Here is a 26,285-nt window from a genome sequence, read left to right on the forward strand (position 1 = left end):
GTAGACTGTCAACGGCGATGCAAAATTGTCCAAGAGCCCTATGCTTTCTACAATGATTCAAAATGGGGAGATACAACTTAGAAATGTGAATTTAGAAATCGCTGTTGAATACCTAGAGGCAGAAGATAAAAACAGCTCCAAACTGATCACTAAAGGGACCCTAAAACAAAGGGAAAATAATGTTCTGAAAAATAAATAAAAGTTTGAAGATACAATAAACACCTTGTGCAGAAAGTTTTGGTGCAGAGAATTCAACAGCTCTGGCGGATGAACTGTAGGTTAATAATAGCCTGCGGCATTTGTCAATTCAGATGTCAGAGATTGAAGGGGATTACGTAATCAAGTCTGGGGCTGCAGCCTGCTATCCAAAAGCAACAGGAAGCAGGGCACCCTGTCTTGATGTTCTCCTTTTGACTTATGTGGAAGCACTGCAAATAATTTACTTGTTTCTGATTTCTCTCAAGCTACTCAGACTGTTTCAGAGTTTTAAATCACCCTTCAAATGACCAACAAAAGAGTGTGTGGATTGGTGGATAAAAATAATGAAGGGTCAGTTCCTCTAAAGGGATACATTATGTATCTATTTTTATTTTTTGAATATATATGAATAAGTCTATTTGAACTGAAAACATTTATCCTGCTAACACACATAAAATATAAAGACTCTGAATGCCCATGTTAACTGAGATTCAGCTGATTCAAGTTGGAATGGAATCTTTCACTCCCATGTGTTACAAGGGCAATGGCATCAATTTTTAACAAACAGGACCATAAGTAACAGACAAAACTAAAACAACAGCAACAACAACTTTAAAGTCAGCATATCTTTTATATGTAGGCCACTTTTTTCAAATCTGTTTCAAAAGTATCAGATAATATTAGTGAATGGATGGAAAAAGAGTATATCTTCCTGCAAAAGGAGAATAAAACTTCCTCGACCACTGGGATTTGGTAGTTAAATCAATGAAAGTCTATTAAGTACTCAGGATAGATTTGGTTGGCATCAAAAACCACAAAGATCTTTGGATTCCAGGTGTCATCCACACAGCTGTCATATAAATTCACATAGCTCCCGTCTTTGGAAGGAGGCCGCATGTATTTGGAGTCTCCGTTTATATAATCTCCAATTAGCACTCGAGCAAGAAACATAGATTTATATGTTCTAAAGAGATGCCGCTGTTGCAAGCTGACACCGTGAATTTGGAATGTGTTTCCATGCTTTATGTCATCTTTGCAGAAGCGACTGGAGTAAGCAGCATCTCTAGCAAAATAGGTTCCTTAAACAAAAAGGACCAAAAAAAAAAAAAGCCAAGATTATTCCTACGAATACATTAAATACAAGCAAAAACACTAATTGTCAGGGGAATAGACATATGGAATTGTATAACAAAAATAGATGTGGAATTTCCTCATCTGTAGATCTTTAAGAAAAGAGACCCATCTGTTATGGACAGCTGTGGTGCAGGCTGCCACGGGGAGAGATTTGTGGGTATAGTGCAGTGCCCGCTTCCCCTCCCCCAATGGAGCTGCCAGACTTCTGTTCTCAAAAGAAATCTTACAAAGAAACCAATATGTAAAACAGATAAAAGTACTGTTTCTGTAGTTAAAAGTGTGACAGGACCTGAGTTTTAACTACTTCGACCTTCCTCCCATTTCTCTTTCCTCCTACCACTTTCCCTGCCCTGTACCCTCTTTCAGTATCCAGTGAGGCTCTGGGGAGCACACTTCAAAAACTACTAGTCCATAGATTATTTCAATCTCCAAGAAACCAAAGTGATTTCTAGGATACAAGATAACTATTCAATAATATTTCTGGAAATAATAAAACTCCATGTTCAGGGAAAGATTTCTGAAGGAATGCAATGCTATTTGTATCTGTGTATTCCAAAGAAACAATTTCACTGGTTCATTACCTAAATGTGAAAACTCAATAAAGTAGACAACTTTTCCTAAATGGCGGACTAGAGATATTGAAATCATTAAGTGAATATTTACTACAAACAATTTTGGAAACCAATTATAAAGTCTCATACTCATACCAACATTGATGGGAATTTACCTAACACTTTTCAGACACTCTTACAGTTAAATAAATGTGATGGCCTTGTCAGTAGTTATTTTTTAAATTAATTAAATGTTTTTAAAATGCAGCACATCCTGCTTCTAAGTGGTAGCCAGTTCTCTTGTTGGTGGTAAGGTGCAAATTAAGGACCAGAATAACAAATGTCCATCCCTTACCTTTCCCCCTCACCTTTCTCCTTAATTTGCTTGAGTAATGGGCATAAATTGGAGAACTTGGACTTTCACAATCATTAGAAATGAGGTGAGGATTCCCCCCATTATTCCTTATTGCTCATTAATATTCTTACCTATCATTTTCTAAAACAAAAACAAAGAAACAAAAAATACTAGCATCTACACCTGTGAACAATGTAATTTGTTTTATATCTCTGTCTCTCTATTTGTTGATTTAGTATATAATTTTATACATGGAAAGGACACTTAAATTAAATATAGTGCAAAAATCAGCCAATACGGACATGATGTCCCATCTGGATGAGCAAGATTTGGGGAGCAAAGTAATGTGGTAGAGGTCTTACTTCCATCTTGTACATGCAGGAAGTGACTTTTCCATGACTCAGAAACTCTAAGGGCATGCCAGGGACCTAGGAGAGTAACATTTCACTTAATGACTACCAAGCCCCTGAATCATAAAACAATCAGTTATCCCAAAAAGAGGAAATTCTCTCCTAGGGTTCAAATTGGACCTGGTATTTGATAATTACCTTTTCCAAAGAGAGCACCATGTATACCATTTATTCTCCAATCAAAGTTATGAATGCAAATTGCTTCCACAAACTCACTGCTGGTACCATGAAAGAGCATTTGTTCATTAATCTGAGGCACACCTCTTTTTTTCTTGAGCTGAGCCTTTTTCCTAAAAACACAATACACATATACACAAAAGCATATATAGAAATATACCATCAGCGGCATTTATTAAATTGTTAAGGAGCAAAGTTTTATGGAAAGGGTGAAACAGAAAACACTTCTCTTAATATAGATCATAAATGGACAAAGCAGATCTGGAAAGAAATAATCTCTTATGTGTTGGTGGACACAAATCATTTCATCAAAAACTGTAACATTGAGACATAAGGTTGAAAATTGTATCCAAAAACAATAGTTATCCCAGACTATGCCCCATCATAGGAAAGGTAATTGATTGTCAAACACCTAAGGCTTACAGATGTCTAAAAGTGAGATAAACAACACTGTCTTTAGACAGTGGGCTCCTAGAGAAGGAACCATGTCTTATTTTTTTTATCCCCCAAAACTACAAAAAGTTGGTTAAATTGAAGTGAATTTTGAATCTTAGTGTTGGAAAGGACAACAAGTCATCCAGTTTAACTCCTTTCCTAATGGACAAATTTTTTCTAACATTACACGGATATTCAATGTATTCAATTGCAACAGCACAGAAAAACAAAAAAAAACAAAAACAGTCGAAAATTCTTTTACAGAAAAATGAATAAATAATTATAAATCTATATATAAAAATTAAAAATAATACAGTACTGCACGTACTGATAAAGAAAATATTAAAAAATAATGTTGAATGTAAAAAAAATGCAAAAGGGGGCAGGCCATGGTGGCTCAGCAGGTAGAGATGCAGGTTCGATTCCCGGTACCTGACCATGCAAAAAAAAAAAAAAGCAAAAGGATATATAACTCAAAATAATACTGTATATTGTATAGGTTTACATATACAAGTAGTAAAAGATATAAAAATCATGAACAAGAAGGCATCACATCCTATGTGGGATATAACATTCAGGAGTAAAAGTCTCCCTGGCAATGTGGGAGAAGACTCCTAGAGATGAATCCAGCCCTGGCACCGTGGGAGTAACAATTCCATCTTGACCAAAAAGGGGAAAAGAAGTGTAATTGATAAAGTATCAGTGGCAGAGAGTTCAAATAGAGTCGAGAGGCTACTCTGGAGGTTGCTCTTATGCAAGCTTCAGATAGACCTTGCTACCTATCATAACCTGCCAACCCCCAACCAGGACCATTCCAGCCAATCCTAAAGAACACCTCAGGCAATATATAAGATTCCATAAGGGTTCCATGCACTAGAGTTACTTTCCAGAGATCCACAACCTCCAGATTGGTCCCTGGTCCAGATAAGTCCTGAAACCTAGCCCAGCCTCTCCAGAACATCAGATAGTTTCAGCTCCCTACCCATATTAGTGACAGACCCTTCCAATATGAAAAATTTAGAATGGCCATGGCCTAAACACCCCTAAAGGGAGGGATGGAAAGATCAAAGGTGATGGTAGAGTTATATAGAGAAGATAGGATTTAACAAATGAATATGAATGCTGAATCATTAAATTGACAACTTTTAGTCTCCAGTATTTTAGACCAGCTAGAAGTAAAAACCTAAACCTGTGGAATTGTAACCCATGTCAAACTCTGAAATATGTTCTATAACTAATTGTGGTGCTATGCTTTGAAATTTATACCCTTTTTGTATATATGTTATTTTTCACAAAAAAAGAAGGAAAAAAGGTCGATTGTGATGATAAAAAAACATTTAAGCCTTCTAGCCTCCTGTATCCTGGAACAGCGAGAAGGAAAAATTTGAGAGAATCATATGGTGAGCCCATACAAACTCTGGAATCTGTCCTGTAACTCCTTGTTGAAGAGTGCTTTGAAAACTATTGCTTTTTTTATTTCTTTGCTTTGTATATATGTTATACTATATAATTTAAAAAGAATAAACGGGAAATAAAACTATTCTCAGGAACAGAAAAAAAAAAAGAAGGCATCACATCAACCTGAGGATGAAGGGAGGAGAGCAGGATGGAGGATGGGGTAAACCCTTTGCCTGCATCTGTAATGCTTTGTAAAGAAAAGATGTATGAAGATGAAGAAAACGTGCTAAATAAAAAGCTAAATCTGATCAGTAGGTACATGGATGTCTGTAATCTATTTACTGCACTTTTATTTTTTAAATAGTTCATTAAAAAAAGATGTTTTAAAAATTGAAAAGAATCCCCTCCCCCTATAACACCTCTGACAGATAGCTGTAATAGCTGCTTCAATCGATTTCAGTGTCAGGGGCTTACTGCTCTATAAGACAGTAAAATCGATTTGTGACCAGCACAATCTATTGGTGCTATAAAGTACATCCACCCCAACATTGAACCAAAATCTGTTACTTCAACTGATTAGTCATAGCTTTTCGATTTTGAACACAGAACAATTCAAATTACTCTCATATATATTTAACAACCCTGCAGATATTTAAAAAACTATGAACTCCAATGTAAGTTTTCTTTTTCAGATTAAATATACACTGTTCCCTCAATTATTCCTTACATGCATAGTTTCCAGGCCTTTCTGCATCCCAGGCTGCCTTTAGTTAATAAGAATTTGCTGGATACTGTGCCGGTTTGAAAATATTATGAACCCCAGAAAAACTGTGTTTAAATTCTGATTCAATCTTGCAGCGGCAGCTGTTTCTTTTCATCCTGATTCAACACTGTAGGGCAGAAACTTTTGATTAGGTTATCTCCACAGACATGTGGCACACCCAATTGTGGGTATAACCTTTTGATTAGATGGAGATGAGACTCCACCCATTCCAGGTGGATCTTGATTAGTTTATTGGAATCCTGAAAAGAGGAACATTCTGAAGATAGTAAGAAACAACAGAGCTGACAGACAGAGAGTGACACAAACTTTAGAGCAGAGGTAACACAAATGTCAACACTTAGAAAACAGAGACATGGATGTTTGGAGATGTTTGAAGCCCAGCAGACAATGAGATGTTAAGCAAGCCAAAACCTGGAGTTAGCCAAGGGAAGCCAAGAGATGAAAGCCAGCCCCAGAGAAGCAAAGTGAGGAACTCCCACAGAACCAGAGGCTGAAAGCAATGGAGCCCAGGAGCAAAGGACTCATGGATGCTAGCCACATGACTTCCCAGCTGACAAAGGTGTTCCAGACCCATCAGCCTTCCTTGAATTAAGGTATCTTTCCCTGGATGCCTGAGTTTGGACATTTGTAAAGGCTTAGACATGTAAACTTGCAACTTATTAAATTCTCTTCATAAAAGCCATTCCATTTCTGGTATATCACATTCTGGCAGCTTACAAACTAAAATAGATACCTTGTAGTTTACAAATGTAAGAAATAGAATTAGAGTCCAGATATCAGCAGACAGCACTGACTCTACCACACTCAGTCTTATAACTGTGCCCTCACACTGCTGATGTACATAAGTTTGTAGTCGATTAAAAATCCTAGGACTTAGTTGACTTCACTGCTATCAAACCAGACCTCTCTTAGCTTGCTATATTTGGACAACTGATTTAAAAACCTAATGCAATAGATTTATTTCAGTCAACTTTGAGATTCATATGGTATTTTTAAAAGTATGAATTAAATAATAAAGTAAAAAATCCACATTCAGATTGACAAAATGTATAAAGACAACATCCAGTATAGCAAATGGGTGGGGGAACAGATTTCTGCATTTAAATGATGATAGAGATAGAAATGTATTTGGTTTTCTCAAGGGTCATTTGGCAATAGGAATAAACTTAAAATGTACATGCTTTGATCCATTGGTGATAGCCTTTTCAGACCATCATGCCTGACATTAGATGGTTGCACATTAAACAAGTACTTACTTGGGGGAAAAAAAGCATATTTTCACTAAGAACAAATTATGCCAACTTTCTTTTTTAGAATTTTTTATAATGACTTTTTTATAATGCACATTTGTTGCTTTCAGAACTAAGAAATAAGAAAGGTTTTTTTTTTAATATATTTGTTTCAACCCACTGTGTCAACTTTCCAAGGTCTCACTGACACAATAAATAAGCTATCCCTTCCAGTTTTGAATCTTTCAAAATACAAGCAAGACTACATTTCATCCAAGTTGAAAATAAAAAGGTGGAAGGGCTCAAGAAGAAAGCATGCATATTATTCAAACTGTCCTTTGTGAAATATTTTTAATCAGTTACTAATTTTTCTCTTTGAAGTATTGCTCAGCATCCATTTCATCTTGTCCCTATCATAAGAAACATGCTCTACGCTTTGTGGGAAATCTAATTGTACTGTTTAAGGGACTCACCCATCTATCATCATTAGAATTCACTTTAAAAAATCAGGATATTTACTTATCTCTACTTTTCAGATCTAGGATAGAATAAATCTTGGTTTAAAAATTCGTGTGGACACTGTCAAGCATTCTCTGGTACTGCAAACTGCTCCACTACCTGCCTGGAGCAGCAAATGTACCTGCTGCAGGTTGGGTGGCAGGGATGGTCAGAGCTCCACAGATCTGCAGTATGGTTTATTCTAGAGTCCACTACTAAAGTATTCATGAGACAAAGCCTCAGAGCTAAAGGCTAAAGTGAATTCCAGGACCTCTCAGATTTCAGTTAAGCCTGGAAAGGAAGTCAGAGCAATCATACTACAGTAAGTTCTTCACAGCTCTGCCCACCTTCCCAGCCCCACTTCGTAAAAAATGTCTCAAAATAGCCCACCCTCTCCTGGACGAGAGTGCCAAAAGGGCTGAGTCCTGGATGCTCACATGCTGAAGTAGGAATGTCTTCACGCTCTGGACTGCAATCAGTTCACCTAGGTTTAGACTAGGGGTTCTCTCTCCTGGCCGAACATCAGAATCACCTGTAGAACTACAGAACTTTTTAAAGATAAAAATGTCAGAAGCCAGCGTTTCTGATTTAGTGGGCCTGGTATGGGTTACAGATATCTCTGCTCGTGAAAGAGCTCCATGGATGACTCAGACATGCAGCCACGGAGAGAAATCTCAGATCTAAATCTATATTCTTAATCAAAGAGCAGTATTCACTGCTTTTATTTCATTGCTGCCTTATCCTTCCCAACCCTGGAACAGTCCAGTCACTCCACTCTCTGCTCTCATATTTGGACTGCTGAAATAACTCACACAACAATCAGTGGTTTCCATAACAAATTCAAGGACTCCAATTTTACCCATTCCAATGCTGATGGAAATACTATGCTTCCCAAATTAGCTCCTTCTCCATTGTGCACAGTGCTCATTTCGAATCTCCTCTTTCCTTCTATCTTTCATTCTTATCCATACCTCCCTAAAGCCTCATTCTCTGCAGGCAACCTCATCACTTATACTAAGGAAACTGAAGGTACTGGGAAGGAGCTCCCTAACCTATCTTCTCTCCCCATTTCCTACTCCTACCTATCTATAAACACAGCTGGACCACTCCTTCATGTGTGTGTGTGTGTATGTGTGTGTGTGTTTTTAATTTATTTTTATTGAGATATCTTAATACACCATACATTCCATCCAAAGTATACAATCAGTGGCTCACAATATCATCACATAATTGTGTATTCATCATCATGATTATTTTTAGAACATTTGCATTACTCCAGAAAAAATAAACAAAAAGACAAAAGAAAAAATCCATACATTCCATACCCCTTACCCCTCCCTCTCACTGACCACTAGTATTGCAATCTTCACAATTTTTTTAGCCTTTATCATCTGCATTATTTATTTGTTTTTTGTCATTTTTTAACTCATCTGTCCATATCCTGGATAAAGGGAGCATCAGACATATGATTTTCACAATAATATGGTCACATTATAAAAGCTATATTGTTACAGAGTCATTTTCAAAAATCAAGGCCGCTGGAACACAGTTCAACAGTTTCAAGAACTTCCCTCTAGCCACTCCAATACACCATAAACTAAAAAGGGATATCTATATAATGCATAAGAATAACCTCCAGGACAACCTCTCTACTTTGAAATCTCTCAGCCACTGAAATTTTATTTTGCTTCATTTCTCTCTTCCCCCTTTTGGTCAAGAAGGCTTTCTTAATCCTATGATTCTGGGTCCTAGCTCATCCCCGGGAGTTCTGTCCCACATTGCCAGAGAGAGTTACACCCCTGGGAGTCATGTCCCACAGGGGAGAAGGCAGTGATTCACATGCCGAGTTGGCATAGAGTCAGAGGCCACATCTGAGCCACAAATAAGGTTCTCTGGAGGTATCTCTTAGGCATAATTATCAGTAGGCTTACTTTCTGTTTTGGAGAAATAAGTTTCATAGGGGTGAGCCCCAAGATCGAGGGTTTAGCCCATTGAATTGGTTATCCCCACTGCTTGTGAGAATATCAGGAATTTCCCAGATGGGGAAGTTTAATATTTATTCCTTTATTCCCAGTTCGTCAAGGAACTTTGCAAATACCTTTTTTTAAAAATTACTCTGGGATGTACTGGGGCATCACACTAACCTGAAGAAACCAACCAATCAACTCTTCCTATTCAAGAGTTCGTGTAATTATGGTGTCAGAATAAACTGACCATACAAGTTAAATTAGATAATGTGCTACCAAAAATACAAATTTTGCATTAATAAATATCTCTTCCCCTGGTCTCACACAGAAGTTGAAGTTTTAAAATACAGACAAGGTCATCCTTTACCTTGTATTCTGTGGTCCTATCCAGATCAGCTTTATTTGTAACTCTACCTGAAGTCTGGTCACTTTTTCAACTTCTTTTTTTCTTTTTTTAAAACTTTTTTTATTAATTAAAAAAAAATTAACAAATAAAACATTAACATATCATTCCATTCTACATATACAATCAGTAATTCTTGATATCATCACATAATTGCATAGTCATCATTTCTTAGAACATTTGCATCGATTTAGAAAAAGAAATAAAAAGACAACAGAAAAAGAAATAAAACGATAATAGAGAAAAAAAAGATTATACATACCATACCCCTTATCCCTCGCTTTCATTTACCACTAGCATTTCAAACTAAATTTATTTTAACATTTGTTCCCCCTATTATTTATTTTTATTCCATATGTTCTACTCTTCTGTTGATATAGCTAAAAGGAGCATCAGATACAAGGTTTTCACATTCACAGAGTCTCATTGTGAAAGCTGTATCATTGTTCAAGCATCATCAAGAAACATGGCTATTGGAACACAGCTCCACATTTTCAGGCAGTTCCCTCCAGCCTCTCCGCTACATCTTGAACAACAAGGTGATATCTACTTAATATGTCAGAATAACCTCCAGGATAACCTCTCAACTCTGTTTGGAATCTCTCAGCCATTGACACTTAGTCTCATTTCACTCTTCCCCCTTTGGTCGAGAAGGTTCTCTCAATCCCTTGATGTTAATTCTCAGCTCATTCTAGGGTTTTTCTCAGTCCCTTGATGCTGAGTCTCAGCTCATTCCAGGATCTCTGTCCCACGTTGCCAGGAAGGTCCACACCCCTGGGAGTCATGTCCCACGCAGAGAGGGGTAGGGTGATAAGACTGCTCGTTGTGTTGGCTGGAGAGAGGGGCCACATCTGAGCAACAAAAGAGGCTCTCTTGGGGGTGACTCTTAGGCCTAAATTTTAAGTAGACTTGACCTATCCTTTGTGGGGTTAAGTTTCATATGAACAAACCCCAAGACTGGGGGCTCAGCCTATAGCTTTGGTTGTCCACACTGCTTGTGAGAATATCAAGAATTCAACTTGGGGAAGTTGAATTTCTCCCCACTCTCACCATTCCCCGAAGGGGGCTTGCAAATAATTTTCCAGTTACTGATCAAATCACTCTGGGATTCATCGGGGCATCACTCTGGACAAACCAACAAAATCTCATGTCCTACTTGAGATTCCAAATACTTATGACATTCAATCAAACTATCTACATGAGTTATATTAGGAAATGCTCTAGTCAAAATATAAATTTTGTAACAAATGAACATTTTTTGCTTTAGTCTCACACATAAGTTGACATTGTAAAGTATTAATTATCATCTGTTTTCAGCACCCTGCAATAATGACATTCCTTTGTTCTTCCTCATGCAAAAACATTTTTAAAATTTGTACATTTAGTCACTATTATTATACACTCTAGGCATTCCTAGATTATACCATCTCGATCTTTACCATCTATCTTTCTTTCTGATTTCATTTATATCCCCAGCCCTCCTCCCTCTATCATTCTCACATGCAGCTTCATTCAGTGTTTTAACATAATTACATTACAGTTAGGTAGTATTGTGCTGTCCATTTCTGAGTTTTTATATTCAGTCCTGTTGCACAATCTGTATCCCTTCAGCTCCAATTACCCAATATCTCACCCTATTTCTGTCTCCTGACAGAAATTTCCTTGTTACCAAGGAAATATTCCAAGTTTATTCACTAATGTCAGTTCATATCAGTGAGACCATACAGTATTTGTCCTTTTGTGTCTGGCTAATCACACTCAGCATAATGTCCTTAAGGTCCATTCATGTTGTTACATACTTCATAACTTTATTCTGTCTTACAGCTGCATAATATTCCATCTTATGTAAATGTCACAGATTGTTTAGTCAACTATCTGTTGATGGACACTTTGGCTGTTTCCATCTCTTGGTAATTGTTAATAATGCTGCTATAAACATTGGTGTGTAAATGTCCATTTGTGTCCTTGGCCTCGTGTCCTTTGAGTAGAGACAGCATATAGATGGGTCCTATTTTTTAATCCATTCTGCCAGACTATGTCTTTTGATTGGAGAGTTTAATCCATTAACATTCAGTGTTATTACTGCATGGGTAGTACTTTCTTCTACTATTTTGCCTTCTGGATTTTATATGTCATATCTAATTTTCCTTCTTTTTACCTTTACTCATAGTCTTCCTTTCTACATTCTTCTCCACACCTCTCTCTTCTGTCTTCGTATCTGTCTCTAGTGTTCCCTTTAGTATTTCTTGCAGAGTTGGTCTCTTGGTCACAAATTCTCTCAGTGATTTTTTGTCTGAAAATGTTTTAATTTCTCCCTCATTTTTGAAGGACAGTTTTGCTGGATATAGAATTCTTGGTTGGCAGTTTTTCTCTTTTAATAATTTAAATATATTATCCCACTGTTTTCTCGCCTCCATGGTTTCTGCTGAGAGATCTGCGCATAGTCTTATTAGACTTCCCTTGTATGTGATGGATTGCTTTTCTCTTGCTACTTTCAAGATCCTCTCTTTCTCTTTGACCTCTGACATTCTGATTATTAAATGTCTTGGAGTATGTCTATTTGGATCTATTCTCTTTGGGGTACGCTGCACTTCTTGGATCTGTAATTTTAAGTCTTTCATAAGAGTTGGGAAATTTTCAGTGATAATTTCCTCCATTAGTTTTTCTCCTCCTTTTCCCTTCTCTTCTCCTTCCGGGACACCCACAACACGTATATTCATGCGCTTCATATTGTCTTTCAATTCCCTGAGTCCCTGCTCATATTTTTCCATTTTTTTTCCTATAGTTTCTGTTTCTTATCGGATTTCAGATGTTCCATCCTCCAGTTTTGAAATCCTATGTTCTGTCTCTCGAAATCTACCATTGTAGGTTTCCATTGCTTTTTCATCTCTTCTACTGTGTCTTTCATTCCCATAAGTTCTGTGATTTGTTTTTTCAGACTTTCAGTTTCTTCTTTTTGTTCTTTCCTTGCCTTCTTTATATCCTCCCTCAATTCATTGATTTGGTTTCTGATGAGGTTTTCCATGTCTGTTCGTACATTCTGAATTAATTGTTTCAGCTCCTGTGTGTCATTTGAATTGTTGGTTTGTTCCTTTGACTGGGTCATATCTTCAATTTTCCTAGTGTGATTTGTTATTTTTTGCTGTTGTCTAGGCATTTAATTACCTTAATTAGTTTATTCTGGAGATTGCTTTCTCTTCTTTTATCTAGGGTTTTCTTGCTGGATGAATTTGTTGTCTATCTGTTCTTTGACATTCTGTTCAGCTTTATCTGGACCTTTAGCTTAAGTTTTGTTTAACAGAGGAGAATTTTTCAGTTCTTGTTTTCTTGTTTCTTGACCTGCTTGTATGGTACCTTCCCCCACACACACACTTAGGAGGGTCTACTTAGATATTACATACCCCACCCAGATTTTCCCAGACCAAACTGGCCTCCTATCAGGAGGGAAGAGTCACCTGCATCGGTTTTCCCTGAGGGTGAGACCCAGCAGTTGAAAGACTTTCCTGTGAAATCTCTGGACTCTGTTTTTCTTATCCTGCCCTGTGTGTGGCACTTGTCTGACTGCAGGTCCCACCAGCATAAGATGATGCGGTTCCTTTAACTTTGGCAGACTCTCCCTGCTGGGGGTGTGGTGGAGACAGAGGAGAGGTTGTAGGCTGGTTTTAATGGTTTCAAATTACCAAGCCCTGGTGTCTGAATTCCTTGATGGAGGGATTCCACCTGAGTTGGGCTTCACCCCTCCCCTGGGGAAGGCACAGGCTCCAAACAAGCCCCCAAAAGAGCTCACTTCTGCCTATGCCTGGGGCAGTTGCAGCCTGAAAAGGCCTGCCACTGTATCCAGAGGCAGTCAAGCCTTTGTAGACACACAGCCACAAAAACCTCTGATTCCTTCTTTTTTTCCCCCCCTTTTTCTGTCAGTCCTGCCCCCTTGGCGCTGGGGCAAAAATGAGCAACCTCCGCTTTGATCAGGTTCACCTAAGCTGGGGGCCTATTTTTAGTAGTCAGAATTTGTTAATTAGTTCCACAATTGGCATTTGATTGTGCCCAGTCCCTGCTGCTGGTCAAGTCCTTTCCTTTCCCCTCTGGGAAGCGGCCTGTGGGGGAGGGGCGCTGGCCACCGCAGCTTTGGGAACTCACAGTTCGGGGCGGTGCTCACAGCTGGTCCAGCTGGTCCAGACTGGGGTACGCTGTGTGTCTGGGCACTGACGTGGCCCCAGGAGCTGTTCTGTACTATTTCTGGTTATTTAGTAGTTGTTCTGGAGGACGAACTAAAACGTGCACGTTGTTAAGCTACCACCTTGACCCAGAAGTCCCTTTTTCAACTTTTTAAACAATTGCTGTTTGGGGTAATGATGACTTTCATAGCTTCAGAGCTCTAACTTTGAGTCTTAGTTGTAATACAAACACACAAAGTTCCAGGGAACAACCAGGTTATACACAAATAGCTTAGCATATCAGAATTAAGAAAAAACAGTTACAACTCCAGAATAAATGTGAGTGCTATAAGAGCTTACACTCTCGGAACCTTTATAATAGGCCCCAACCTCATAAACCATGCTCTCAACTTCAATTCTCTATTCAATTCTTCAATAATTATGTATTATAGTTAGTCCGCATGAGTGAGGTATGAATAATATTTGTCTTTTTGTTTCTGACATTTCATTCAACATACTGTCCTCAACATTCATTCACCCAGTTTCATTCCCCTCACATCTTCTTTCCTTCTTGCAGAAGCTCAGTACCCCATTGTAAGTATACACCACAGGTCCCTCTTCCATTCCTCAGTCAGTGTACCCTTAAGCCACTCTCATCCATTGCAAATCACGAACACTGCCCTAAATGCCATGTGCAAATGTCCATCATGTCCCCTCTCTCAGTTCCTCCAAGTATACACCTAGCAACAGGGTTGTGGGATCATATAGAGCCACCACACTGCCCAGCTAGACCACTCTTAACCTTATATATTTCCTTCTGGCATGTTTCCTGAATTTCATCCCACTTCTTTGGGAGCTTTAATCCATCAAATTCTCTGCTCTTTCTCCTGCATTTTTAAATGGTTCTCTCTGTAGGCCCCTTTCTATTACAATTTAAACATGCTCAGGTCTCACCCATTTTTAAATTCAAAAAATAGAACAGGACAAAAAAAAAATACTCTCCACAGCTCTACATTACCCATCTTCTCACGTCTCTCATCCTCTTCACGACTAAGTTTCTTAAAAGAATTGTCGCCACTTGCTCTATGCACAATATGGCTTCTGTCAACACTGCACTCATTGAGGTTATAAGTGACTTTCTTGTTGCAAAATCCGAAGGACATTTTAAATATTTTAGTAACTTGGCATCCCTGTGGATGACACCTACTTGCATACTACTTTCTTCCTTTGGTTTCTGTGACTCAATATTCTACTGGTTTTCCTCCACCTCCTATGGTTATTACTTTTCAATCTTCCCCCTCAGAATTTTTTCTACTTCTGTCTTATCCCTTAAATTTCATTGTTCTCTTCCAGAATTTTGTTCTTGCCCCTTTTCTTTCCTAAATCTACATGTACTCCTTGGTCATCTTATTAATTCCTATGGTTTCTGTTACCTTATATTTCCTAGCAAATCCAAAACCTTTATGCTGAATCTACATCACTCTTCAAGCTCCCAGACCATGCACCAACTACCCTTCCCTCCTCATTCACCCTAAAGACAAAGAAAAGACCTATTTATATCCCTATTCACTTAGTCAGTTACAGCAAGCATGTCAGAAATTTGGGCATTTCCTTCCTATCTCCCTTACCCTACTGCATACATTAAATCAAGTCTATCACTCTACATCCTTAATATCTGAAAATTGTTCTCTTCTTTCCAATTCAACACATGCAGCTTTGGTTGAGATCACTCAACGTCTTGGTTGACTTACTGAAACAATTTCCCAAATTGATCTCCCTATTTCTGTCATTCCTTTAAATCAGGGTTTCTCAACCTTGGCACTATTGACATATTGAGCTGGATAATTCATTTTGTACGGACTGTCCTATCTATTGTAGCATGTTTAGCACTCCCGGCCACTATACACTAGATGTCAGAAACAACCCCCCCACCCCCATCATATGAGAATACCCTTCCCATCATATGACAATCAAAAAGGTCTCCAATCATTGCTAAATGTCCCCTGAGGAACAAAATCATTCCCAGGTGAAAACTATTACTTTAAAGCTTGTCTCCACAATATAGCCTAATTATTATTTTTTATAAAATGCAAATTAGAATGAGCATTCTTTTGCTTAAAGTCCTACAATTACTTTCCATTGTTTCCAGGAAAAATTCCAAACTCTCTGTTAAGGGCCTGCATGCTCTGGCCCCTGCTAACTCTCTGATCTCAACTCCAGATCACTCCAACTCAACAGTTAAGGCTACTGAAGAAAATCATACAACACCCAGTAGTTCCAATACAAACTCCTGCATGCTCTGCCTCTTGGCTACTTTTCTGGCCTCCTCTCTCACTGACCATCCTAATTTCCTCTTCTATTTGAAATTTTCTCAATGTTTTATGTTCTTCCTTCGATCCAAGCTTTGGCCCCTGCTGCTCCTCATGCCAGGCACACTCATGCCCTCCTGTACCTCTCTGTCTAGCTTAAATGACGTCTGCTGTAGGAAGTGCTCTTGAGACTCCCCATTCTGCAGTATACACACAAACGCTATTATTGTTTGCAAGAATGGAGAGATTCCAGCACTTTGTGCTCCCATGACACCCTGTGATCACCCCACATTTCCATTTGGCAATGGCCTGGCTCCTTATTTAAGCTATTAACAATTAATATAATTGACCTGTACACAATTATGCCCCCAGGGCCTAGAACAGTGCCTGTCACAAAGGGGGTGCTAAAACACACTTGTTAAAAAGGAGAGAAGTAAGAAAGGCCTGGGTAACGTGCAAACCAATGTCCTATGGACTCAGGTGGGCCTGCCTGCCTATATGGTAAATCATAGGTTCGTGAGAGTGAGACTGACTCAGTTATTTTAGTTCTTCAGGGAGATTTCAAAATGACAGGCTGCCCTTACAATGAGATTCAATATTTTCTACTGTCACAGATTCAGTATTTTCTACTGTCATAGCAGGCAGCAGGTTCATTTACCATCACACATTTCTACAGGCTCACCAGAGTAAAATCATTTCCAGTGAAATGCTTAACATAAAATGTTTGGGGAGTTCACTGGTACATTTTTACCACTGAGATTTAATTGATTCAATATAAACTCTACTTCAGAGCCCTGATTAAGAACAATGAATTAAGTTTTCATCAGATCATATTAGAAAAACCTACTTTACTCATTGAGAGAATAAAATCAAAGGAGGCAGAGGTTTTCGATCCTCCTCTACCAGAGAATCATCTAAATAAGAAGTGAACACAGCTCTCTAGATTCAGTTAAACTCAGTTATTGTCAGAAATAAGAGTTGGTTTGGTCTGAAGTTTCAAGACTATAAAGAACATAAGGATGAAAACCTCATATTTTACCACAGACTAATAAAACTCAGAATGTACTCAGACCACTTCGACTTACTAGAAACATGAACGAATTCCATGTACCGTTACCAAACAAAGTCAGCATAAGTCTCAAGTATATGGGACTAAAATGACTTAAGGTGTTAGATTTGCTTTAACTACTTCAACAATAGAATAACAAAACAGATGATGTGTGGTAAATCTTGATAAATATAGAATCAGGATGACGGGTTCAGGGGGGTCATGATATTAGACTCTCAATTTCTGTGTTTTTCTGAAGAAAATTAGAAGTCAGCCGATATTAAAAAATATTATAAATCATATCTCATCTGCAAATATTCATGCATTTCAGGGATCCACATATTTTAAGCAATACTTACTATAAACAAAAATAGGGCACAACAGTTTAATTCAAACAACACCTTCAAGTTTTCTATCATGGAATTTAATTTTAAGTTAAGTGCATACTGAGCAATCTGAGGGGTAATTTCCAATCTAAATCAAGTAATAAAGTGAGATTAAAATTTTAAGGTATATTTTAAAGGCATCAAAACATAACAAGCAAATGACTACAAGCAAGATAGAACAATGGTTAAACAATTATTCGATAATGTTTCCAGAGATTCCTAATTCAACACAAAAGGTTGAGCCAACAAAGTCACATCAACCGCTAAATGTTTTCTCAGATTTCCTTGTAAGCCCAATTTCGGCCATGATACACAGTTCATGTGTATCCTTGGAAGGAAAGAGCACTTCTGTGAGTGCTGAAGACTGTCACCTCTAACACTGCATTAGAGTTCTGCAAGCAGTCTGCCTCGTTTACCTTATAGAGCTGCTCTCTGAGAATGCAGAACAAGAGAACTGAGACCACATCAAAATATGGTAAGAGACAAGCACAGAATGCGGCACCACTAAAATTTAATACAATTAAATATTTATGCCTAACAGACTCTAGAACTATTAACAGACTCTAGAACTATTAAGAGTCTTATAGAGGCCAAGGAGATGGCTCAAATTAGAAGTCTCACCTGCAAAAGAACTCCCACAAGTCTAGGTTTTGAATTCTCTGAATTCTTTTAATTCGGTTGCGATCCATTGTTTTCCCAAAGAGACTAGCAACTTCATTATATTCATGTGTTTGACTGTGCAAAGGAATAAGCTGGAAAAAGAAATTTGCATAATTTCATTGAGGTCCTTTCTAGTCTCTTTCACAGCATATACTTAGCCAGTTCTGCTCTTACCTGATAAGGCATTTCAGTATTCACATTCTCCCAGTGTGGTGGCATAGGGATAGCCTCATTTTCACAGATATAACTTTAAATAGCAGAAGACAAAACAAAGTATTAGATAATTATAATTATCGTCAGTGATTCAAACTTATAGTCCCAAACTGAATTTTCATGGCCATGGGATTGTGTCAAGTGCAATGAAGTATAGTCCTTTACTTATTTGTTGTAAAAAACTGATTGAATGCCTACTGTGTACTACTCTTTAGGTGCTGAATTGGGAACTCTGATGGGAAACATCCAACCCTACAAATCACCAAAATTTCAAAATAATTGATTCAAATCTGTCTTGTTTTTCTGAAATTTCCAGAATTTATTTAAAATGTAAGGAAGATTTTTGGTAAAGAAAAGGAATTTCCAAGAAGAAAAAAATACTCTTTTAGACCACCTATCGAATAAAAACCCATCAGTTCATACACTTAATGTCCTCCCAGATCTAACTGAAATCTAGATTTTCTCTGTTTATCGCCCACCATTCTCCTGTACAATCCACATAAATTAATTCAGTATGGTCATTAACAAAACTTTTAAAAACAACCTACCATGTTCAAGCTACTAGATTTGAATGCAGAAAAAGATAGTGACATTAAGAATTTGAATAGTGGAAGGCTGAAATTGACATTCGAATCCTTCTGTGACACTGGAGGGTAACAGAAGAAATACATTTCGAGCCTATCTTTTCCTTACTTTATTCAAGCTTATTTTATTTTTTGAAAAGATAATATAATCAAACACCTCAAAAACTGTTAAGTATAAAAAAGTGCACTGTGAGTTTTCCTCCCATTCTAGTCCAATTATAACCCCTTGTCCCAACCCCAAATAATCATTGTTTTTAGTCTCTTAGGTATTCTTCCAGAATTTCTTTAGGTTAATACAAGCCAATTGTCTCCCCACACAACTGGTAATATAAAACATATTTTTTTTGCACATTGCTTTTTTTAATTTAATATATTCTTAGAGATCTTCCATATTTGTACATAGAGAATGTCCTCAACAGAGATCCTACAACAAACACTAGGACATGATGGACACTCAGTAAAGACTGGCTGAATGAATGGGCACGTTCTATTTCAGAGAGACACAGAATCCCACTGCATGGATATGCCATCATTTATCTAACTAGTCCCCTACTCATGATACTTAGCTTATCTCCAACCTTTTGCTACTGTATTAGTGCTGCAAAGACCAAGTTTGTCCTTCTGTAATTTTACATGTCCACATATCTGCCAGATAATTTCTTAGAAATGAAATTTCTGGGTCAAAGAATATATTCATTCTTGATCTTGACAGGTATTGCCCAAATGCCCTCCAAAAAAATTGTACTCGTCAATATTCCTACCAGAAATGTAGAGAATGCCTATTTTCCAATGATCCCTCCAATAAGGTAATTTTATCAAACTTTAGATTTTTGTGTCAACCTGATAGTAAAAAATAGTCGGGTATTAATTTGTATTTCTCTTATTATGAGTGAGTCTGCATGAAGTGGCTGTTCAATTCCTTTGTCCATTTTCCCAACTTGTTGGTGGTCTGCTTATAGATTTCTAGGAGTACTTTAAATAGTAGGGCGATTCACACTCTAAATGTAATAGTCAGCAAAAATATCTTCCCTGGGTTTTTTTACTTTCTCTATTTTTTTTTCTGTACAAAAGTTTTTATTTTTATTTTCATATAACCCATTGCCTTAATCAATATAAACTTCTAACCAACAGGAAGCATGCCTTATTTGCCTTTCATGTAATGAATGCTCAATATATTCCTGCAAAAATGATGCTTCTATATCAGCACCTACTGCCCTTCATCACTCTACTACATTCTGTCTAACTGTTCTTCCATTCTGGTTATTTCTTTCCCTCTCCTGTCTTTGGTCTACAGTTTATACATTTGTGGCACAACAAAGTGCTTGACAACATCATGTGCCCCCCGCGACTCCACATAAAAGTCTACCAGATATAATAATATAAAATAACAGTAACATTTTCCATTCTTATGTGTCATTTTCCTCCAAGTTTACAAAGTCTTTGAAAATAAGTGATTCCTTTATTATATTCCTTGTATTAAAAACTGATTTATTATATAGCTTAGAAGGAAATAATATTCCCTACATTCCATAGAAACGACAGAGTAGTCATTATATAAGTACTTGAATAACTTTCAAAGCATGATGCTAAAATATAAGCCAAATTAGGAAGCAAACTTTAAATTTTTCTTTCAAAATATTTCCTTGGAAGCAGCAAATGAGTATTCCCCACAATTCAGTGTAGGTATTCCCTATAATACACATACTCCTTTGTTGATGTTGTTGTTTCATTTTCAGTTCTTTGAACTGAAAGAATTCCAATCCTTATCTGAGGAATCATAACAGAAAGTGGAGACGTGATCTAAAAATTTTCCCTTCAATTCCACTCACATGAGTAACAAATATTTATTTTCTTCTGGCTTTTATAACTCTCTTTTCAGCCTACATACAGTCAGATATAGCAAAAAGGAAAACTTGCGATAACAATCAGGGAACAGGGAGCTGTGCTGTGTGACATTATGCTGCCATCTTCCTTAGATGCCCTTTAGTCACTTCAGATTTGAAGTTGCTTCTGGGAATTGCCCAACAGGGATCAGTGGAGGTGGGGACAAAGTGGACAATTACCTACAATTTATAGTCCAAATAATTGTATGGTTTTGTGAGGGTATTTGTGAGTTAACAATTCGAACTTACCTCAGTAGGTTATTTTAAGGATTTATAGCAGAGACCACAAGGCAATTGGTAACTACAATACAAACTGGTTTAAAGAACTGAAAAATATAAACATACAAGGGAAAAAGCAAAAACAATAGGAAAGGAAAACACTGACAGAAAATATATTGCTATTTCATCAACAAATGAGAGATTCAATATATTTAAAAGATCAATTTTAAGATCACTAAATGAACTACCAAAAAATTTTTGTTAAATTTGTTTTCCATCAAATAATGAGGAAGAAAAGGAAGAAGAAAAACAAAACATATACTCTTCAAATCCCACCCTTTTTACTCCTGTTCTCTTTACAGTACCTGAAAGCACTGATAGAAAAGGGCGCTCTTTTTATTAAGCGTTGTTTTCCAGTGGTGAGATTCATTTGCTTCATTTCTGTATAAAGAAACAAAGATATCAGATAAGTCATAGAAATATACTGTGCTATAAACTGTCATGAAGATTTGTAGCCACACTCACTACATGATGACCAGGAATCCAGGAGCTTCGGGAGTAGCTGACAAACAGTATATTAGGGATACTTTACTAAACAGCTATGTATCATGTAATAGAGGTGCTTCAGGGGAGGCTGAGCTAAGTTCATGCATAAGGTGCTAAATGCCCACACTGCTCAGTATGCAGGGTCTATTCATTTCTGTATCAAATCACACTTAAGAGATAAACTGACACAAAAATATAAGAGTTCTAACCTTCAGGAAATTAAGAGTACTAGAAAGAAGAAGAAATTATAGGACTTAATATTCTGGCTAGTTTATTAAGTGGAAAAATGTACTGTGATTTCTCCAAAATTTTGTAAATGATAGAAAAATATAACTTATTATTTTAAAACTTTGCAAAACTCACAGAGTTTCAAAGATAAATACATTTCTTGTCTTCTCTTTAAACTGTATACCTAAACCAAAAAAAAAAGAAAAGAAAAAGAAAACCTGGCTAGGCCCAGTAAATACTTTCATAAAATTTTCCAAGTGATAAAAAAAACTAACCAACTAAATAACTAAAGATAACATTTTCTTCTTTCATCTATGCTTCATCTGTGGGAATATTTACCAGGTCCATTTCTTCTTTCCCACAAAGTTAAGGAGTAAGTCTTAATGTGAGATTCTAGCCACCTTATCTTCTCTAATTGACATCATTTCATTCCAAACTGAAGGGGATCAACCACCTGGGCAAATACTTGTATAAAGTGTGTTCTGTCCTTTTTGTGTTCTCCTAGACTCTACACAAACTTGCATGACCGTTGTGTAGTGAAAAAAAAGCAAGAGTATCTCAGCACATGGAATGAAACCTGTGATGCCTTCTTCTATACCACGTTGCCTTTTGAGTTTACTTTCCACCATTTCAGAGAGAAACTGAGTTGGCTAGTGGCAGACTGTTGGGCTAGTAACTTTGCAACTAGCACATGTGAAATGCTAAAACCTACTCTTAAACAGCATCATTATGTAGCACGTTGGGGAACTTAATTATATGCGAGTTCTTTTCCATGATAAAGATACTTTCTAATGAACCACATTGTCTGGGTGGAACCTTCCAAAAACGCAGTTTATTAGAAAACATTCTTTCAGAAATACCTGGCTTTCTGAATTATCTACCAGTTTTAACAAGCTTCATACTCTAAATGAAGCCTGACTTCTTTGTCAGTACAAAAATAGCACTTCTACACAAAACTAGACTAGACTGCAGCAGAAAGCCAAATGCCAAGGCCTCCTTACTTACTGCAGCCTATTTGCCCAATATTATAAAACCTTATGGTTAGTCAAAAGTAGGAATCTGTTGATTTTAATTCTTAATAGAAAAAAAACAGCAAGAAAAACAACTTTGAAGGGGCAGAAACAATTAGCTATTTGGTTGCATCAACCGCTTATTGACCAAATTATCTTCATCATTTCCGGGCCTTGGCTCATCGAAAGGAATTTCCTAAGGTTTCGCCACCCTGCCCAACCATGACACACTAACTCTGTCATAAAGATGCTACTCACAGAAATTGGGAAAGGACAGCTAGAGGACTGAGCTGTGTAGCAACCAAAATGTACTCTTGTTAAGAGAGCTTCCACATTCATGTCTTGTTTGGCTCTATGCAGCAAACAGCTCAAGCTAGTAGCTTCAAACTGAAGAGGCTGAATCCAAAAGATTCTTCATGGGATACCTAAAATCATGCCCATAGATCATGGATTAAATTCAAAGTGGGGCTGATTTCCAGATTAGCTAGATTATATATGGAAGAGCCAAAGAAATCAGAAAATGTTAGAACGCAAATATCCATTTAATGAGAAAGTTTTCCATTAAAGGCACCAGCAGAGGGGTCATTCTGTTGAACTCTTCTCTTAAAACTATCACTAGCCACTATAAGGTTTTGACTGTCACTTAACCTCTCAGTTCAATTCTTAAAATAAAAAAGGCTCCAAACTATTCCAAAAGATTTATAGGACAATGAATAAAACAGTAGCTATAAGGGTTTTATGTTTCTTAGAAGAGAAGTATTATACGTTCTCAAAATATATGACAGTCTCCACATACATTAATATCTATAAGCATGTAAGCAGGCCTTTATAAAAGGTACTGTTACTCAAGAGGATTTTCAATTTTGAATGTTTATAGAGGTATTTTGTGCATTATAAAAGTATTTGCTTCACTATTTGCAAGTATATCAACTAATTCTGACCCTCAGAGCTGTAGATTTTACCATATCAATATACTAAAGAACACACAACTATTAGGGAAAAAAAACATACCTGTAAAGTCTATCTTGTAGCTGAATTTGGCAGTAGTAAAAGAAATGGAGCCACAAGGGTTTGTTTTGAAGCTTTTTTCGATATCTTCACTGCTAACTGAACACTGAATGTTGGTATCCGGCTTTAAGACAAACCAGAAAGTTTCATTTACCAGCTGTTCACATTGATGGCTTGGCCACAGAGGTGGTACTATGGTCACAGGGACAGAGAATGGAGGAATGAGGGGAACTTACTAACTACCTGTTCTAGTCCCCAACACAGGGAGAGTTGTAGTTAAGCCAGCATACTGAAAATGGCATAGGGATTTTCAGCAAAGGAATTTCAATAATTGGTTTTAGTCACTTTTTCCAAATTATTATAATTTTCACAGTCACCTTCCTATGAGGCTCACATTAAGTCTTCTGTAAGCAGCCTAGCAAGGTGGAAAAAGAACACAGAAAGCACAGGTTTTGGAAAATGGGCTTCAATTCTAGTTTACACATTACCTAGGTGTATGACCCTGGACAAACTCAACTTTTCTGAGTTTCACTTTTCCCGACCAGAAGACAGGGTGTTAATATCTGCTTCAGAGTTGTGAGGATAAAGGAGAAAATAAATGAACAGCATCTCATACAAATACCTGGCAAACAAAAGGTGTTTAATACGGGCTTGTTCCCTTCCCTTTCTCTTTGTCTACCAAACCAAACTTGGGAGTTGCTCAGATGTACTCCTACTATACAACTCTCAGCTTTCCCCTCTGTACACATAGTATATAAATACTGTTTTTTCTAAACAAATGATTGTGAAAACCTGAAGATAGGAAAGGAAAAGGACTAGAAGAATTTCTAACTCTTCTTTTAATTAAGCTATCTGATTTCCTTAAAGTTTGTTTGCTTTCAGATTCTGCACTCCTACTTATTTTATACATCAGCAAGATGATGCAAAGTGAATCTAAATCTCATTTGCTAAATTCAAGGAAAGGAAATACCTGAAACATGTGCCATTTCCCACATTCCGCCAAGTAGAACCAGCCCCACTGAGTGTCAGACGTGTCCATCTCATCCATCTCACTGTGTGTCGTTTTGGATAAGAACTCTTCCGCTTTGTGAAACATCTCCTTAAAGGCCAGAAAGAGGCAGAGGAACAGATATTTCTGTTAATAACCAATTACTTTTAACAGATCATTTCTCTTCTCTACAAAGACTTGTACTCCAAGTGTGTGTCCCACAATGACACTTTATTTTCTTTCACATTGGCTCTGAAGCTTTGCACTTAAAAAAGTTAAATATCGCAGTTTAACAAATCATATCAATAATAATGCACTTAGGTAGAATATATCAATACCCATTCAGCCATTTAGGTAAGCTATGTCAAAATCTATGAGAACTTCAGATTCTCAGTGCAGCTTTTCCCAAAAATTCTGCCTTCATATGTTTGTGTATTTGGTCAAAAGAATCCATGCTAGTTAAGATCAAATGCATCCAATTCTTGTTTTAAACATTTATATTTTCTTTAATAGCATGGAAAGATGCATATAATATGCAGTCTTGAATACAATAACAATACAAAAAATATACAGTATGATTCTATTTTTAAAATTTTTTAATTAAATTTTTTTAATTTTAAAAATTTAAATTTCTATTTGTAAAAATCTGTATTTATCATACATATGCATGCATGTATGTGTTTATAGTGTGTAGACATACCTAGAAAAATGGTTATAGAACAATTTATCATAGTTATTTCTGGTTGTTGGGGTAATGATAATAGTTAACCCAGGCACTGTTCTAAGCAGTGTATAGATAATAACTCATTTAAGCTTCACAACAACCATATAAGACAGATACTATTACCCCCAAATTTATAAACTGGAAATGAAGAGACAGAGAGGTCATACAATGCAGGATCCAGGATTCAAACCTAAGCAATCTGGCTTCAGGTTCTGTCCTCTTAATCACCATGACATATTGTCTTATACTTCATTACTGATGAGTTTATAATTTTAACCACACCAAATAACTCATGTACATATTACCTTTGAAAAGTTTTAAACATCTTTGGGTAAAGACTATGGTGAAGAAGAGATCACTAGAAATGGGGGAAAAGAGGTTAGTCAAAAGAATATAACTTCATCTGGAATGTGACTTTCTGTCCTCATTCTTTAAGGTTTTTCAATTATTAATTTAAATTTGCACAACTAATACATGAAAACATATTTCTTGGAAAAAAAATCAGAGCATTCAAGATTCAGCTAAAGTTTTCTTTTGGACTATCACTTCCATTCCTGGTATCTGTTCACCCTCCTTCTCTACGGTTGACCCATACCATCAATTCACTACGGATCTTCCAGACATTTTCTGTGTGTATGTGTTGTAGGTGGGATAGTACACACACAAACAAGCATGTACAGTTACTGAAGATTTGTTAAAAATTAGGTTTTCCATGTTTGAATTTTTGCAAAGAATATGTACTACTTGGGTAATTTACAAAATTTTTGTTTGGTTTGGTTTGGGTGC

General features: G+C 36.9%; 1 protein-coding gene across 8 annotated transcripts in view; it reads right to left on the bottom strand.

The window, feature by feature from the left end:
* Positions 1–568: 568 nt before the first annotated feature.
* PARP11 (poly(ADP-ribose) polymerase family member 11) overlaps positions 569–26,285 on the bottom strand; it is a 42,936-nt gene continuing 17,219 nt past the window's right edge. For 5 of the 8 annotated variants that reach the window (XM_077169719.1, XM_077169722.1, XM_077169721.1 and 2 more), the window contains 8 exons: positions 24,758–24,886; positions 23,791–23,911; positions 21,361–21,436; positions 18,271–18,343; positions 18,058–18,188; positions 2,787–2,938; positions 2,601–2,666; positions 569–1,277 (listed from right to left, as the gene is read on the bottom strand). In XM_077169719.1, coding sequence (XP_077025834.1) covers positions 961–1,277; positions 2,601–2,666; positions 2,787–2,938; positions 18,058–18,188; positions 18,271–18,343; positions 21,361–21,436; positions 23,791–23,911; positions 24,758–24,883 — 1,062 coding nt within the window. In that variant the 5' untranslated portion in view covers positions 24,884–24,886 and the 3' untranslated portion in view covers positions 569–960. The remainder of the gene's footprint in view (positions 1,278–2,600; positions 2,667–2,786; positions 2,939–18,057; positions 18,189–18,270; positions 18,344–21,360; positions 21,437–23,790; positions 23,912–24,757; positions 24,887–26,285) is intronic. The other 3 variants (XM_077169725.1, XM_077169723.1, XM_077169726.1) reach the window with 3 other exon arrangements.

This window comes from Tamandua tetradactyla, chromosome 7 (assembly GCF_023851605.1).
Source record: "Tamandua tetradactyla isolate mTamTet1 chromosome 7, mTamTet1.pri, whole genome shotgun sequence".
Lineage (NCBI taxonomy): Eukaryota > Metazoa > Chordata > Mammalia > Pilosa > Myrmecophagidae > Tamandua > Tamandua tetradactyla.